Source organism: Mustelus asterias, unplaced genomic scaffold (genome assembly GCF_964213995.1).
Source record: "Mustelus asterias unplaced genomic scaffold, sMusAst1.hap1.1 HAP1_SCAFFOLD_4612, whole genome shotgun sequence".
In the NCBI taxonomy this organism is placed as follows: Eukaryota; Metazoa; Chordata; class Chondrichthyes; order Carcharhiniformes; family Triakidae; genus Mustelus; species Mustelus asterias.
The window spans coordinates 1-16,074 of NW_027594555.1; the positions used below are offsets into that span (position 1 = coordinate 1).

The 16,074-nt window shown below is 58.2% G+C and overlaps 1 protein-coding gene across 1 annotated transcript; it reads left to right on the plus strand.

Moving 5' to 3' along the window:
* The first annotated feature begins 1,718 nt into the window (after window positions 1-1,718).
* On the plus strand, window positions 1,719-14,196 carry LOC144491167 (mediator of RNA polymerase II transcription subunit 19-A-like). Its single transcript, XM_078208844.1, has 6 exons — window positions 1,719-2,396; window positions 4,467-4,589; window positions 10,323-10,456; window positions 10,658-10,754; window positions 12,535-12,628; window positions 13,721-14,196. The coding sequence occupies exons 1-6, from the start codon at window positions 2,177-2,179 to the stop codon at window positions 13,749-13,751; spliced, it is 699 nt and encodes a 232-aa protein (XP_078064970.1). The 5' UTR covers window positions 1,719-2,176; the 3' UTR covers window positions 13,752-14,196.
* The last annotated feature ends 1,878 nt before the right edge of the window (window positions 14,197-16,074 follow it).

The following is a 16,074-nucleotide window of genomic DNA, read 5'->3' on the forward strand; positions in this document are numbered from 1 at the left end:
CCCCACCCCCCAGATCCGCCCCCCCCAGATCCCCCCCCCCCCCCCCCCAGATCCCCCCCCCCCCCCAGATCCCCCCCCCCCCCAGATCCCCCCCCCCCCCAGATCCCCCCCCCCCAGATCCCCCCCCCCCCCCAGATCCCCCCCCCCCCACCAACCACCACCCCAGATCCCCCCCCCCCCCCCCCCCCAGATCCCCCCCCCCCCCCCCCCCGACGATGCTAGATCCCCCCCCCCCCCCCAGATCCCCCCCCCCCCAGATCCCCCCCCCCCGGATCAGTCCACCCCCCCAGATCCCCCCCCAGATCCCCCCCCCCCCCCAGATCCCCCCCCCCCCCCCCCCAGATCCCCCCCCCCCACCCCCCCCCCAGATCCCCCCCCCCCCCCCCCCAGATCCCCCCCCCCCCCCTCACCCCCCAGATCCCCCCCCCCCTCACCCCCCAGATCCCCCCCCCCCCCCCAGATCCCCCCCCCCCCCCCCCCAGATCCCCCCCCCCCCCTCACCCCCCAGATCCCCCCCCCCCCCCCCCCCAGATCCCCCCCCCCCCCTCACCCCCCAGATCCCCCCCCCCCCCTCACCCCCCAGATCCCCCCCCCCCCTCACCCCCCAGATCCCCCCCCCCCCCCTCACCCCCCCGATCCCCCCCCCCCCTCACCCCCCCGATCCCCCCCCCCCCCCCCCTCACCCCCCGATCCCCCCCCCCCCCCCCCCTCACCCCCCCGATCCCCCCCCCCCCCCCCCCCTCACCCCCCCGATCCCCCCCCCCCCCTCACCCAGTCGAAGTCACACGGGTTGCCGTCCTCCCTGTCGCTGGGGAGGCTGCGGCAGAGCGGCGGCAGCTTGCGGGCGGCCAGGAAGGCCAGGCTGAGGGCGGCCGAGGCCAGGTAGTAGGGGCGGAGCAGCCAGCGCGAGAAGCGGGGCAGGTGGCACAGGAAGGCCAGCAGCGGGGTGACGATGGCCATGGCGCCCACTCCCAACAGCGGCCGCAGGCTCCGGGGGCCCGGCTAGGCCGCGTCACCATGGCGACCGCCCGCCCGGCGCCCCGCCCCGCGCCCCCCCATTGGCCGCCCCCGCTTCCGGTCCCGCCCCCCGCCTGCTCGGAGTGTCTCCAATTGGTCCATCCGCACGTCCGTCACAAGGTCACGGCCGAAGGTCAAGGTCTGCATTATGTCTTATATAAAAGTTCCATTTAAAAGGAAGTAACCGCCCCCTCAGCATTGTGAACACAGTGGGTGTTTTTATTATTAACCCCGGGATAAGTTTTTATTTCATTAGTTTTAATTTTTATTTTTTTATTGACCAGCTCCAGGGCCTTGGAGTTGAGCCAATGACAACCGCGCCCATTCCCCGCCCCCTACCACCACCATTGGCTGCCATCGCCCCTGATCGGCAGCCGGCTCAGCCAATCGGGGCCGACAACACGGCGGAGGGGCGGGCGATGAAGAAACATCTCCACATCCCATTGGCCGCTTCACCTCGAAGCCCCTTGGTGCTGATTGGGTGCCAGCCACGTCAATCATGCCGTCCTTAGCGCCGATTGACTAGAGCCCACGTCAATCCGCAGAGGATCACGACGCTGATTGGCTGGGTATAGAGAGAGCCCGCCTACAACTACGCTTCTCCGCCCCCCCCCCCCCCCCGCTTTCAGGCTGCTGATTGGACCTGGCGGACGTCAATCAGGCTTGGGTGGGGACCGACGTTCATTGGGTGAGGCCCACGTCAATCAAGAGCGCCGCCCTTCAACGGTTGGCCGCCCGCTGCAAGCCACCCACGAGCGACCCTGATTGGCCAATGCCGGCTATATGCGACCCTGATTGGTCATTCCATTCCAGTCCCGCCCCCCTTCCCGGTCATTGGGCCAGCGCAACGTCAATCAGCCCTTTCCCATGATGTTGATTGGCTGCCACACATGCCCGTCAACAGCCCCATCACCCTCTGATTGGTCCAGATGTGCTCCCGCCCCCCCTTTCCGGGGCGTTTCCGAACTGGGGGATCCTGCGATTGGTCAGGATCTTTGCCTCCCGCACCCACCCTGCGGATTGTGATTGGCTGCAGTGCCACGTCAATCAAAGCGTTCTGACGTCATGGCGTCAACTGTCCCCCGCCGCCACCACGAAAGGAAAAGGAAAATGGCGCCGGGAAAGTGAAGGAGACGGTGCTGGAGGAGTTGGGCCCACCATGGACGCCATCAACACCCTATTCTCTCAGAGCGACCCTTCCCTCCTCGGCACGGCCTCACCGGCCATGAGCTCTTTCGCCAAGCAGCTGCAGCAGCTGCCGGTGGTGGTGGTGCCGGCGGCGGCGGGCTCGGGCGGGCCGGAGGAAACGCTGCGGAAAACAGGCGGCGCGGGGGGCGGGGTTCTGAACGAGCCCTTCTACGTCATGAGGGAACTGCCAGGTGAGTGACGGCGCACTCGACCAATGGGAATGCCGGAGCGCCTCCGATGGGCGGCGGGCGGCGACCAATGGGCGTGGCGAGGGGGGGCGGGACATGGGCATTGTGACGTTATAGGGCTGAGTAATGAAGTGGGGGACTGATTGACGTTGCGGTCGGCCAATGGGAAGGGGAACGCATTTGAGTGACGCAGGGGAATGACCAATGGGGAGGGGAGAGGAGGGGCTATGGACTGTGACGTCACAGGGTGCCAATCTCAGCTCTGACCTACTTGGGGTTCCAGTCCAGTTGACAGGGGGATTCCTGGACTTCCCGCTGTCCGGCCGGCTGCTCGGCCCCCAGTTGGCGGGTGGGTCAGACGCTGAACCTTGACCCCTTCTGCGGCCCAGGAGAGGGTTCATTCAAATGGACACGTGCCCTGCCAATGGCACATGGTGGCAGCGGGGTGAACTGTTCAACAAGGATGCCAAGGCTCCTCGGGGAGCACTGTCCAAACCCGTGACCCTCTCGCTGCCACCCAGGAGGGCAGCCGTTACGCAGGAGCACCACCTCTGAGTTATGGACCCGGGATCGATCCCCGGCTTGGGTCACTGTTCTGTGTGGAGTCTGCACGTTCTCCCCGTGTCTGCGTGGGTTTCCTCCGGGTGCTCCGATTTCCTCCCACAGTCCAAAGATGTGTGGGTTAGGGGGATTGGCCATGCTAAAATTGTCCATTAGTGCCCAAAGACATGCTGGTTAGGTGGATTGGCCATGCTAACTTGACCCTTAGTGTCAGGGGGACTAGCTAGGGTAAATACATGGCGTTATGGGGGATAGGACCTGGGTGGGATTGTGGTCGAAGGGCCGAATGGCCTCTTTCTGCACTGTAGTGATTCTATGAATTGCACCTCATTATTAAAACACCTCAGCTAAAATTAGAAATGGATAAGCTATTTCCTTGGTGAGGGGATTAAGTATAATAATATGTATTATTCCATAGCCATAGTTTTAGTAATACTGGAGCTAGAATTATTGAGCCAGCAATTGGGGCTGTATTGATATACAGTGAAAAGTATTGTTTCTTGCACGCTATACAGACAAAGCATACCGTTCATAGAGTACAGAGGGGAGAAGGAAAGGAGAGGGTGCAGAATGTAGTGTTACAGTCACAGCGAGGGTGTAGAGAAAGATCAACTTAATGTAAGGTAGGTCCATTCAAAAGTCTGACAGCAGCAGGGAAGAAGCTGTTCTTGAGTCGGTTGGTACGTGACCTCAGACTTTTGTATCTTTTTCCCGACGGAAGAAGGTGGAAGAGAGAATGTCCGGGGTGTGTGGGATCCTTGATTATGCTGGCTGCTTTTCCCCGAGGCAGCGGGAAGTGTAGACAGAGTCAATGGATGGGAGGCTGGTTTGCGTGATGGATTGGGCTACATTCATGACCCTTTGTAGTTCCTTGCGGTCTTGGGCAGAGCAGGAGCCCAGACCAAGCTGTGATACAACCAGAAAGAATGCTTTCCATGGTGCATCTGTAAAAGTTGGTGAGAGTCGGAGCTGACACGCCAAATGTCCTTAGTCTCCTGAGGAAGTAGAGGCATTGGTGGGGCTTTCTTAATTATAGCATGGAGGGACCAGGACAGGTTGGTGATCTGGACACCTAGAAACCTGAAGCTCTCGACCGTTTCCACATTGTCCCCATTGATGTAGACAGGGGCATGTTTTCCTTTACACTTCCTGAAGTCGATGATTATCTCCATCGTTTTACGAACATTGAGGGAGAGATTATTGTTGCTGCACCAGTTCATGCCAGCAAATGTTTCTGTATTTTTTATCAGCGGCGAGACTCACTCAGACTGCCTGTGATTTATCTCATATCTGTACTGATAATCCAGCTCCCTCACACTGACACTCAGTAACCCCTCTCCCCCAGCACCCTGTGTTACTGACTGTATCTGTCCTGATGTTAATCCGGGTAATTCAGAGCTGTGATGGAATTGGATTTCCGGCAAATATTTGGGGCATATTTCCGAGTCCCGATGTGCGCAGAATTGATATAACTGATGGCAATTTCTGATTTGGTTTTAAATTGTGTTGCAGAGGGCACAGACCTGAGTGGAAGCACCAATCTCATCACTCACTACAGCCTGGAACACGCCTACAATAAGTTCTGTGGGAAGAAGGTTAAGGATAAACTGAGTAACTTCCTGCCGGACCTGCCAGGTACGGGTCCAGGAGTAATCGGAGGGGCCGGGTGATTTTAGGGAGGGAATTCCAGAGCTCAGGGACCCCTCACCGGGCAGCTGAAGGCACGGCCGCCAACGGCGGAGCGATTAAAATCGGGAGGTTGCTCAAGAGGCCGGAATTGGAGGAGCGCAGAGATCTCGGAGGGTACAGAGGTTGGGAGGGGTGTAGGGGCTGGAGGAGGTTACAGAGATAGGGAGGGGGTGTAGGGGATGGAGGAGGTTACAGAGATAGGGAGGGGTGTAGGGGCCGAAGCAGGTTACAGAGATAGGGAGGGTTTAGGGGCTGGAGGAGGTTACAGTGATAGGGAGGGGTGTAGGTGCTGGAGGAGGTTACAGAGATAGGGAGGGGTGTCGGGGCTGGAGGAGGTTACAGAGATAGGGAGAGGTGTAGGGGCTTGAGGAGGTTACAGAGATAGGGAGGGGTGTAGGGGCTGGAGGAGATTACAGAGATAGGGAGGGGGTGTAGGTGCTGGAGGAGGTTACAGAGATAGAGAGGGGTGTAGGGGCTGGAGGAGGTTACAGAGATAGGGAGGGGGTGTAGGGGCTGGAGGAGGTTACAGAGATAGAGAGGGGTGGAGGGGCTGGAGGAGGTTACAGAGATAGGGAGGGGTGGAGGGGCTGGAGGAGGTTACAGAGATAGGGAGGGGTGTAGGGGCTGGAGGAGGTTACAGAGATAGGGAGGGGTGTCGGAGCTGGAGGAGGTTACAGAGATAGGGAGGGGTGTAGGGGCTGGAGGAGGTTACAGAGATAGGGAGGGGTGTAGGGGCTGGAGGACGTTACAGAGATAGGGAGGGGTGTGAGGTGAGGGGGAGTTTGAACACGATGCTGATGTTTAAATTGGCAGTGTTGCTGGCTGTCAGTGAGAGTCGGTGAACAGGGAGATGGGTGAACGGATTTGGGTGTGTGTTCGTTTTGGACTCTGATTCACAACATTCTGTTAGTCGTACACGGCGCCCCTCACGGGCAGTGTGTACGGAGAAAGTCGCCTTCAACACAGCAGCAATGGGGAATCTACACTGCATTCCCCCCAGGGACTGATCTCCTCACTAAGGTGTGAGGTCTAGAACTGCCCACAGTGACTCCAGCTGCAGCCTAACCGGGCCTTGCCACGCTGACACATGGCATCTGCTACTCTCGTTTTAACTTGATTCATTATTGTCACAGTGAAAAGTATTGTTTCTTGCGCGCTATACAGACAAAGCATACCGTTCATAGAGTACATAGGGGAGAAGGAAAGGAGAGGGTGCAGAATGTAGTGTTACAGTCACAGCTCGGGTGTAGAGAAAGATCAACTTAATGCGAGGTCGGTCCATTCAAAAGTCTGACAGCAGCAGGGAAGAAGCTGTTCTTGAGTCGGTCGGTACGTGACCTCAGACTTTTGTATCTTTTTCCCGATGGAAGAAGGTGGAAGAGAGAATGTCCGGGGTGTGTGGGGTCCTTGATTATGCTGCTGCTTTTCCCGAGGCAGCGGGAAGTGTAGACAGAGTCAATGGATGGGAGGCTGGTTTGAGTGATGGACTGGGCTACATTCACGACCCTTTGTAGTTCCTTGCGGTCTTGGGCAGAGCAGGAGCCCAGACCAAGCTGTGATACATTGGCCTCGATATAAAGACAGGCATTCTGTCAGCCTTCCCGGTCACTCTGTCTCGCTGTTTGTGCTGTGTGAATGATCTGTGTGCCTGGGCCCCTGGTTCTCTGCACACCACCTCACTCACTCTCTGTTTTCGCTCCAAACCCTGCGCTGGACTGCATTTGCCGCTGTGTTGTGGGTGTGTGTGGTGATGTCTCTAACACTATTTACTGTTGAGAAAAGCATGGATGTTCGGGAACTTGGGGAAATAAATAGTGATGTCTTGAGGAGTGTACATATTACAGAGAAAGAGGTGCTGGAAGTCTTAAAGCGCATCAAGGTAGATAAATCTCCGGGACCTGATGAAGTGTATCCCAGGACAGTGTGGGAGGCTAGGGAGGAAATTGTGGGTCCCCTAGCAGAGATATTTGAATTATCGATAGTCACGGGTGACGGGTGAGGTGTCTGAAGATTGGAGAGTGGCAAATGTTGTGCCTTTGTTTAAAAAGGGCTGCAGGGAAAAGCCTGGGAACTACAGGCCGGTGAGCCTCACATCTGTGGTGGGTAAAGTTGTTGGAAGGTATTTTGAGAGGACAGGGATCTACAGGCATTTAGAGACGCAAGGACTGATTAGGGACAGTCAGCATGGCTTTGTGAGTGGAAAATCATGTCTCACAAATTTGATTGAGTTTTTTGAAGGGGTAACCAAGAAGGTAGATGAGGGCAGTGCAGTTGATGTTGTCTACATGGACTTTAGCAAGGCCTTTGACAAGGTACCACATGGTAGGTTGTTGCATAAGGTTAAATCTCACGGGATCCAGGGTGAGGTATCTAAATGGATACAAAATTGGCTTGATGACAGAAGCCAGAGGGTGGTTGTCGAGGGTTGTTTTTCAAACTGGAGGCCTGTGACCAGCGGTGTGCCTCAGGGATCAGTGCTGGGCCCACTGTTATTTGTCATTTATATTAATAATTTGGATGAGAATATAGGGGACATGGTTAGTAAGTTTGCAGATGACACCAAGATTGGTGGCAGAGTGGACAGTGAAGAAAGTTATCTCCAATTGCAACGGGATCTTGATCAATTGGGCCAGTGGGCTGACGAATGGCAGATGGAGTTTAATTTAAACAAATGCGAGGTGATGCATTTTGGTCGATCGAACCAGGGCAGGACTTACTCAGTTAATGGTCGGGCATTGGGGAGAGTTACAGAACAAAGAGATCCAGGGGAACATGTTCATAGCTCCTTGAAACTGGAGTCACAGGTGGACAGAGTGGTGAAGAAGGCATTCGGCATGCTTAGTTTCATTGGTCAGAACATTGAATACAGGAGTTGGGACGTCTTGTTGAAGTTGTACAAGACATTGGTAAGGCCACACTTGGAATACTGTGTACAGTTCTGGTCACCCTATTATAGAAAGGATATTATTAAACTAGAAAGAGTGCAGAAAAGATTTACTAGGATGCTACCGGGACTTGATGGATTGAGTTATAAGGAGAGGCTGGATAGACTGGGACTTTTTTCTCTGGAGCGTAGGAGGCTGAGGGGTGACCTTATAGAGATCTATAAAATAATGAGGGGCACAGATCAGCTAGATAGTCAATATCTTTTCCCAAAGGTAGGGGAGTCTAAAACTAGAGGGCACAGGTTTAAGGTGAGAGGGGAGAGATACGAAAGTGTCCAGAGGGGCAATTTTTTCACACAGAGGGTGGTGAGTGTCTGGAACAAGCTGCCAGAGGTAGTAGTAGAGGCGGGGTACAATTTTATCTTTTAAAAAGCGTTTAGACAGTTACATGGGTACGATGGGTAAGAGGGATATGGGCCAAACGCGGGCAGTTGGGATTAGCTTAGGGTTTTTTTTAAAAAAGGGCGGCATGGACAAGTTGGGCCGAAGGGCCTGTTTCCGTGCTGTAAACCTCTGTGACTCTATGACACTCGGGTCCGCGCTGCTCACTGCTGCCTCTCTCTGTGTCATTTGGTACATTGGGATTTGTGACTATAATATACAACAGGGGCCAGTCCTGATCCGCGGGGGAATGAGTGGGGAGGCGGGACATTCCAGTCCGAGCTGTGGCTGTGATAATATTATAATCGACTGGGCTAACCACACTGTCTCCACACTCTCTCCCCTCTGCCTCTGTCCCATTCCCCCTGCGGCCATTCATCTTTCCCTATCTCGGACTCTCTTGTGTCTCTGTGTCTCCCTCTCTCACATGCTCTCTGTTCCTCTTTCTGTCCCCCCTCCTGCCTCGCTCCCCTCCCCCTCGCTCCCCTCTCTCCCCTCCCCCTCGCTCCCCTCGCTCCCCTCTCTCCCCTCCCCCTCGCTCCCCTCTCTCCCCTCCCCCTCGCTCCCCTCTCTCCCCTCCCCCTCGCTCCCCTCTCTCCCCTCCCCCTCGCTCCCCTCTCTCCCCTCCCCCTCGCTCCCCTCTCTCCCCTCCCCCTCGCTCCCCTCTCTCCCCTCCCCCTCCCCCCCCCTCTCCCCTCCCCCCCTCTCTCCCCTCCCCCTCGCTCCCCTCTCTCCCCTCCCCCTCGCTCCCCTCTCTCCCCTCCCCCTCGCTCCCCTCTCTCCCCTCCCCCTCGCTCCCCTCTCTCCCCTCCCCCTCGCTCCCCTCCCCCTCGCTCCCCTCTCTCCCCTCCCCCTCGCTCCCCTCTCTCCCCTCCCCCTCGCTCCCCTCTCTCCCCTCCCCCTCGCTCCCCTCTCTCCCCTCCCCCTCGCTCCCCTCTCTCCCCTCCCCCTCGCTCCCCTCTCTCCCCTCCCCCTCGCTCCCCTCTCTCCCCTCCCCCTCGCTCCCCTCTCTCCCCTCCCCCTCGCTCCCCTCTCTCCCCTCCCCCTCGCTCCCCTCTCTCCCCTCCCCCTCGCTCCCCTCTCTCCCCTCCCCCTCGCTCCCCTCTCTCCCCTCCCCCTCGCTCCCCTCTCTCCCCTCCCCTCGCTCCCCTCTCTCCCCTCCCCCTCGCTCCCCTCTCTCCCCTCCCCCTCGCTCCCCTCTCTCCCCTCCCCCTCGCTCCCCTCTCTCCCCTCCCCCTCGCTCCCCTCTCTCCCCTCCCCCTCGCTCCCCTCTCTCCCCTCCCCCTCGCTCCCCTCTCTCCCCTCCCCCTCGCTCCCCTCTCTCCCCTCCCCCTCGCTCCCCTCTCTCCCCTCCCCCTCGCTCCCCTCTCTCCCCTCCCCCTCGCTCCCCTCTCTCCCCTCCCCCTCGCTCCCCTCTCCCCTCCCCCTCGCTCCCCTCTCTCCCCTCCCCCTCGCTCCCCTCTCTCCCCTCCCCCTCGCTCCCCTCTCTCCCTCCCCCTCGCTCCCCTCTCTCCCCTCCCCCTCGCTCCCCTCTCTCCCCTCCCCCTCGCTCCCCTCTCTCCCCTCCCCCTCGCTCCCCTCTCTCCCCTCCCCCTCGCTCCCCTCTCTCCCCTCCCCCTCGCTCCCCTCTCTCCCCTCCCCCTCGCTCCCCTCTCTCCCCTCCCCCTCGCTCCCCTCTCTCCCCTCCCCCTCGCTCCCCTCTCTCCCCTCCCCCTCGCTCCCCTCTCTCCCCTCCCCCTCTCTCCCCTCCCCCTCGCTCCCCTCTCTCCCCTCCCCCTCGCTCCCCTCTCTCCCCTCCCCCTCGCTCCCCTCTCTCCCCTCCCCCTCGCTCCCCTCTCTCCCCTCCCCCTCGCTCCCCTCTCTCCCCTCCCCCTCGCTCCCCTCTCTCCCCTCCCCCTCGCTCCCCTCTCTCCCCTCCCCCTCGCTCCCCTCTCTCCCCTCCCCCTCGCTCCCCTCTCTCCCTCCCCCTCGCTCCCCTCTCTCCCCTCCCCTCGCTCCCCTCTCTCCCCTCCCCCTCGCTCCCCTCTCTCCCCTCCCCCTCGCTCCCCTCTCTCCCCTCCCCCTCGCTCCCCTCTCTCCCCTCCCCCTCGCTCCCCTCTCTCCCCTCCCCCTCGCTCCCCTCTCTCCCCTCCCCCTCGCTCCCCTCTCTCCCCTCCCCCTCGCTCCCCTCTCTCCCCTCGCTCCCCTCTCTCCCCTCCCCCTCGCTCCCCTCTCTCCCCTCCCCCTCGCTCCCCTCTCTCCCCTCCCCCTCGCTCCCCTCTCTCCCCCTCCCCCTCGCTCCCCTCTCTCCCCTCCCCCTCGCTCCCCTCTCTCCCCTCCGCCTCGCCTCCCCCACCCTCTCTCCCCGATACAGGAATGATTGACATGCCGGGATCTCAGGACAACAGCAGCCTGCGTTCCCTCATTGAGAAACCCCCGATCTGTGGAAACTCCTTTAACCTGCTGACCGGCACACTGCTCACCGGATTCCGACTGCACACCGGCCCGGTAAGGAGCCCTGCTCACACAGAGAGGGAGCAGCGAAACTCTCACCAGCACTCTCTCACACGTGTGTGTCTGTGCTTGTCACTGTCACTCGCTCTGATCTCCCCCCCCCCCCGCCCCCTCTGTCTCCCTCTTCTCCCCCCCCCCCCCCCCCCTCTCTCTCTCGCTGTGCCGCTCTAACACGTTCTCTCCTGTCCCCTCCAGCTGCCGGAACAATACCGATTGATGCACATCCAGCCCCCGAAGAAGAAAAGCAAACACAAGCACAAGCATAGTCGCACTCAGGACCCTGTGCCCCCAGGTGGGTCAAAAGCAAGGGACTGTGGGATACAGGAGGAGTCATCCCGGTGCTGGTGTCGGGGGGAATGGACTGTGGGATACAGGAGGAGTCATCCCAGTGCCGGTGTAGGGGTGGGCTACATTGCTGCCTGCCCCATTTCCTCCATGAGGTTTGCTGGGAGTCTGTCGTGTGGCTCTTTCTCCGATGACTCCTGAAAGTCCAGAGTTATCTTCTCATCAGCCCTGTCACCGCGTCAACAAACCCCAAGCTCCTCGTGTGTCTGCCCCCAAATCCACGCTGATTTCCCCAAACCAGCACTGATTTAGTCAGGTTGACATTTCTATGGTGGCCAGTTTCCACCCTCCCTTCCCTCAGTATCCTCGGAAGCATCTGATCCGGTCCCGTGCCTCCCGAGGTTTCAGTGCACGCAGCCTCTCTCAAACCTCCTCTTTACCCCAGTAACCTCTTCCCCCTTGGGAAAGACCAATGCAATTAATGTCTCAGTCCCCATTGGATTGTGGGATACAGGAGGAGTCTGCCCCACCCTCACCAGGCAGGGGAAATGGATTGTGGGATACAGGAGGATTCTGCCCCACCCTCACTGGGCAGGGGAAATGGATTGTGGGATACATGAAGAGTCTGCCCCACCCTCACTGTAAGAAGTTTAACAACACCAGGTTTAAAGTTTAACTCTTTAACCTGGTGTTGTTAAACTTCTTACTGTGTTTACCCCAGTCCAACGCCGGCATCTCCACATCATGACCACCCTCACTGGGCAGGGGAAATGGATTGTGGGATACAGGAGGAGTCTGCCCCATCCTCACTGGGCAGGGAAATGGATTGTGGGATACAGGAGGAGTCTGCCCTGTCCTCACCAGTCTCACAACACCAGGTTAAAGTCCAACAGGTTTATTTGGTAGCAAAAGCCACACAAGCTTTCGGAGCGCTGCTCCTTCATCAGGTAAGTGGGAGTTCTGTTCACAAACAGGGCATATAAAGACACAAACTCAATTTACAGAATAATGGTTGGAATGCGAGTCTTTACAGGTAATCAAGTCTTAACGGTACAGACAATGTGAGTGGAGAGAGCGTTAAGCACAGGTTAAAGAGATGTGTATTGTCTCCAGACAGGACAGTTAGTGAGATTTTGCAAGCCCAGGCAAGTCGTGGGGGTTACAAATAGTGTGACATGAACCCAAGATCCCGGTTTAGGCCGTCCTCATGTGTGCGGAACTTGGCCATCAGTTTCTGCTCAGCGACTCTGCGCTGTCGTGTGTCACCAACGTTGTCTACCTGATACGCTGCAGGAAAGGATGTCCCGAGGCATGGTACATTGGGGAAACCATGCAGACGCTACGACAATGAATGAATGAACACCGCTCGACAATCACCAGGCAAGACTGTTCTCTTCCTGTTGGGGAGCACTTCAGCAGTCACGGGCATTCGGCCTCTGATCTTCGGGTAAGCGTTCTCCAAGGCGGCCTTCACGATGCACAACAGCGCAGAGTCGCTGAGCAGAGACTGATAGCCAAGTGTGAACAGAACTCCCACTCATCTGACGAAGGAGCAGCGCTCCGAAAGCTAGTGGCTTTTGCTACCAAATAAACCTGTTGGACTTTAACCTGGTGTTGTGAGACTTCTTACTGTGTTCACCCCAGTCCAACGCCGGCACCTCCACATCATGACTCCCATCCTCACCAGCCAGGGGAAATGGATTGTGGGATAGAGGAGGACTTTGCTCCAATGGGTTGTCTTTATTTAAATTCCATCTTGTTTCCCCCCCCCCCGCCCCCTCCCGCAGAAACTCCCTCCGACTCCGATCACAAGAAGAAGAAGAAGAAGAAGGACGATGATCCGGATCGGAAGAAGAAAAGAAAGAGAAGAAGAAAAAAAAGGTGAGGGGTCGAGGGTCACCCTCTCGGTGACTGAGGGGGTCGAGGGTCATCCCCTCGGTGACTGGGGGGGTCGAGGGTCATCCCCTCGGTGACTGAGGGGGTCGAGGGTCACCCTCTCGGTGACTGAGGGGGTCGAGGGTCATCCCCTCGGTGACTGGGGGGGTCGAGGGTCATCCCCTCGGTGACTGAGGGGAGGGGGGTCGAGGGTCATCCCCTTGGTGACTGAGGGGAGGGGGTCGAGGGTCATCCCCTCGGTGACTGGGGGGGTCGAGGGTCATCCTCTCGGTGACTGGGGGAGGTCGAGGGTCATCCCCTTGGTGACTGGGGGGGTCGAGGGTCATCCCCTCGGTGACTGGGGGGGTCGAGGGTCATCCCCTCGGTGACTGAGGGGGTCGAGGGTCGAGGGTCATACCCTTGGTGACTATGGGGGGGGGGGGGGGAGTCGAGGGTCATCCCCTCGGTGACTGGGGGGGCGGGGGAGGGGGGAACGGGTCAGTCTATCTGTGACCCGGGGTGGTGGGGGGAGTGGAGTGGGAGGAGACTCGGTCAGTCTATCTGGTGGGGCGGGAGGGGGGGCGACTGGGTCAGTCTATCGGTGACGGGGGTGTGGGGGGTACTGGGTCAATCTATCTGTGAGGGAAAGAACTGGGTCAGTCTATCTGTGACCGGGGGGTGGTGGGGTGGGGGGGGGGGGGGGGGGGGCGGTGGACTGGGTCAGTCTATCTGGTCAGTCTATCTGTGATGGGGGAGGGACTGGGTCGGCCTATCAGTGACGGGGGTGGGGGGGGTACTGGGTCAGGCTATTGCTGATGGGGGGAGGAGGGGGGGTGCGGGTACTGGGTTGGTCTCTGTGAAGGGGGGGGGTACTAGGTCGGCCTATCGGTGGGGGGGGGGGGGGGGGAGTACTGGGTCAGTCTATCTGTGATGGGGGGGAGGGGGGGTACGGGTACTGGGTTGGTCTATCTGTGAAGGGGGGGTACTGGGTCGGTCTATCTGTGATTTGGAGGGGGGTGAGCGGATTTGCGTCTGGGATCTCCAGCGACAGACAGGCATCTTCTGTTGGACTTTCCCCTTTTTTTTGTGTCCTTTTAGAACCGTCACAGTCCGGAACACCCGGGCCTGAGCAGCTCCCAGCCAAGTAGCAGCAGCAGCCTGCGTTAGAACCATTCATCACCGAGTCTGCGACACAGGGAGACCCTCAATCCCCAGCCCTGCTCCCTCTCCCCCCACCCCCCCCCCCTGCGGTCTGCACATTCCCCCCCCGGGTACCTGACACACTCTCCCTCAATTCACCCTCTCTCCGACCCGGGGCGTGGGAAACACGGCCAACTCCCCTGGTCCACACCAGCGGACGGACAAGACAGACTGAAACAGCAGAGAGGAGGAGCCCTGGGCAGAGAGCGAGCAGAGACTGGGGAGCAAAGGATGGGAACAGCCCCCTCCGCGGCCTGTGAACCGGAGCTGCGCGCCACAGCGGGACGGTCTGTTACGTTTCCTTCTCTCCAAATCTCTTTTTGTATTTAATTTTTCTTTGTGCAATAAATGATTGGGTTTTTTTGTATTAAAAAGCAACGTCCGCTGTGCCTCTCTAACCCCGTTCGCGGAATTGTACCCAATATCGGGTTAGATACAGAGTGAAGCTCCCTCTACACTGTCCCCCATCAAACACTCCCAGGACAGGTACAGCACGGGGTTAGATACAGAGTAAAGCTCCCTCTACACTGTCCCCCATCAAACACTCCCAGGACAGGTACACCACGGGGTTAGATACAGAGTAAAGCTCCCTCTACACTGTCCCCATCAAACACTCCCAGGACAGGTACACCACGGGGTTAGATACAGAGTAAAGCTCCCTCTACACTGTCCCCCATCAAACACTCCCAGGACAGGTACACCACGGGGTTAGATACAGAGTAAAGCTCCCTCTACACTGTCCCCATCAAACACTCCCAGGACAGGTACAGCACGGGGTTAGATACAGAGTAAAGCTCCCTCTACACTGTCCCCCATCAAACACTCCCAGGACAGGGACAGCACGGGGTTAGATACAGAGTAAAGCTCCCTCTACACTGTCCCCATCAAACACTCCCAGGACAGGTACAGCACGGGGTTAGATACAGAGTAAAGCTCCCTCTACACTGTCCCCATCAAACACTCCCAGGACAGGTACAGCACGGGGTTAGATACAGAGTAAAGCTCCCTCTACACTGTCCCCCATCAAACACTCCCAGGACAGGTACAGCACGGGGTTAGATACAGAGTAAAGCTCCCTCTACACTGTCCCCCATCAAACACTCCCAGGACAGGTACAGCACGGGGTGAGATACAGAGTAAAGCTCCCTCTACACTGTCCCCCATCAAACACTCCCAGGACAGGTACACCACGGGGTTAGATACAGAGTAAAGCTCCCTCTACACTGTCCCCATCAAACACTCCCAGGACAGGTACAGCACGGGGTTAGATACAGAGTAAAGCTCCCTCTACACTGTCCCCATCAAACACTCCCAGGACAGGTACAGCACGGGGTTAGATACAGAGTAAAGCTCCCTCTACACTGTCCCCATCAAACACTCCCAGGACAGGTACAGCACGGGGTTAGATACAGAGTAAAGCTCCCTCTACACTGTCCCCCATCAAACACTCCCAGCACAGGTACAGCACGGGGTGAGATACAGAGTAAAGCTCCCTCTACACTGTCCCCCATCAAACACTCCCAGCACAGGTACAGCACGGGGTGAGATACAGAGTAAAGCTCCCTCTACACTGTCCCCATCAAACACTCCCAGGACAGGTACAGCACGGGGTTAGATACAGAGTAAAGCTCCCTCTACACTGTCCCCCATCAAACACTCCCAGGACAGGTACAGCACGGGGTGAGATACAGAGTAAAGCTCCCTCTACACTGTCCCCATCAAACACTCCCAGGACAGGTACAGCACGGGGTTAGATACAGAGTAAAGCTCCCTCTACACTGTCCCCCATCAAACACTCCCAGGACAGGTACAACACGGGGTTAGATACAGAGTAAAGTTCCCTCTACACTGTCCCCATCAAACACTCCCAGGACAGGTACAGCACGGGGTTAGATACAGAGTAAAGCTCCCTCTACACTGTCCCCCATCAAACACTCCCAGGACAGGTACAGCACGGGGTTAGATACAGAGTAAAGTTCCCTCTACACTGTCCCCATCAAACACTCCCAGGACAGGTACAGCACGGGGTTAGATACAGAGTAAAGCTCCCTCTACACTGTCCCCCATCAAACACTCCCAGGACAGGTACAGCACGGGGTTAGATACAGAGTAAAGCTCACTCTGCACTGTCCCCATCAAACACTCCCAGGACAGGTACAGCACGGGGTTAGATACAGAGTAAAGCTCCCTCTACGTGACCCTGACAGACTCTGGTCAGACCCCATTTGGAGAATTGTGAGCAGTTTTGGGCC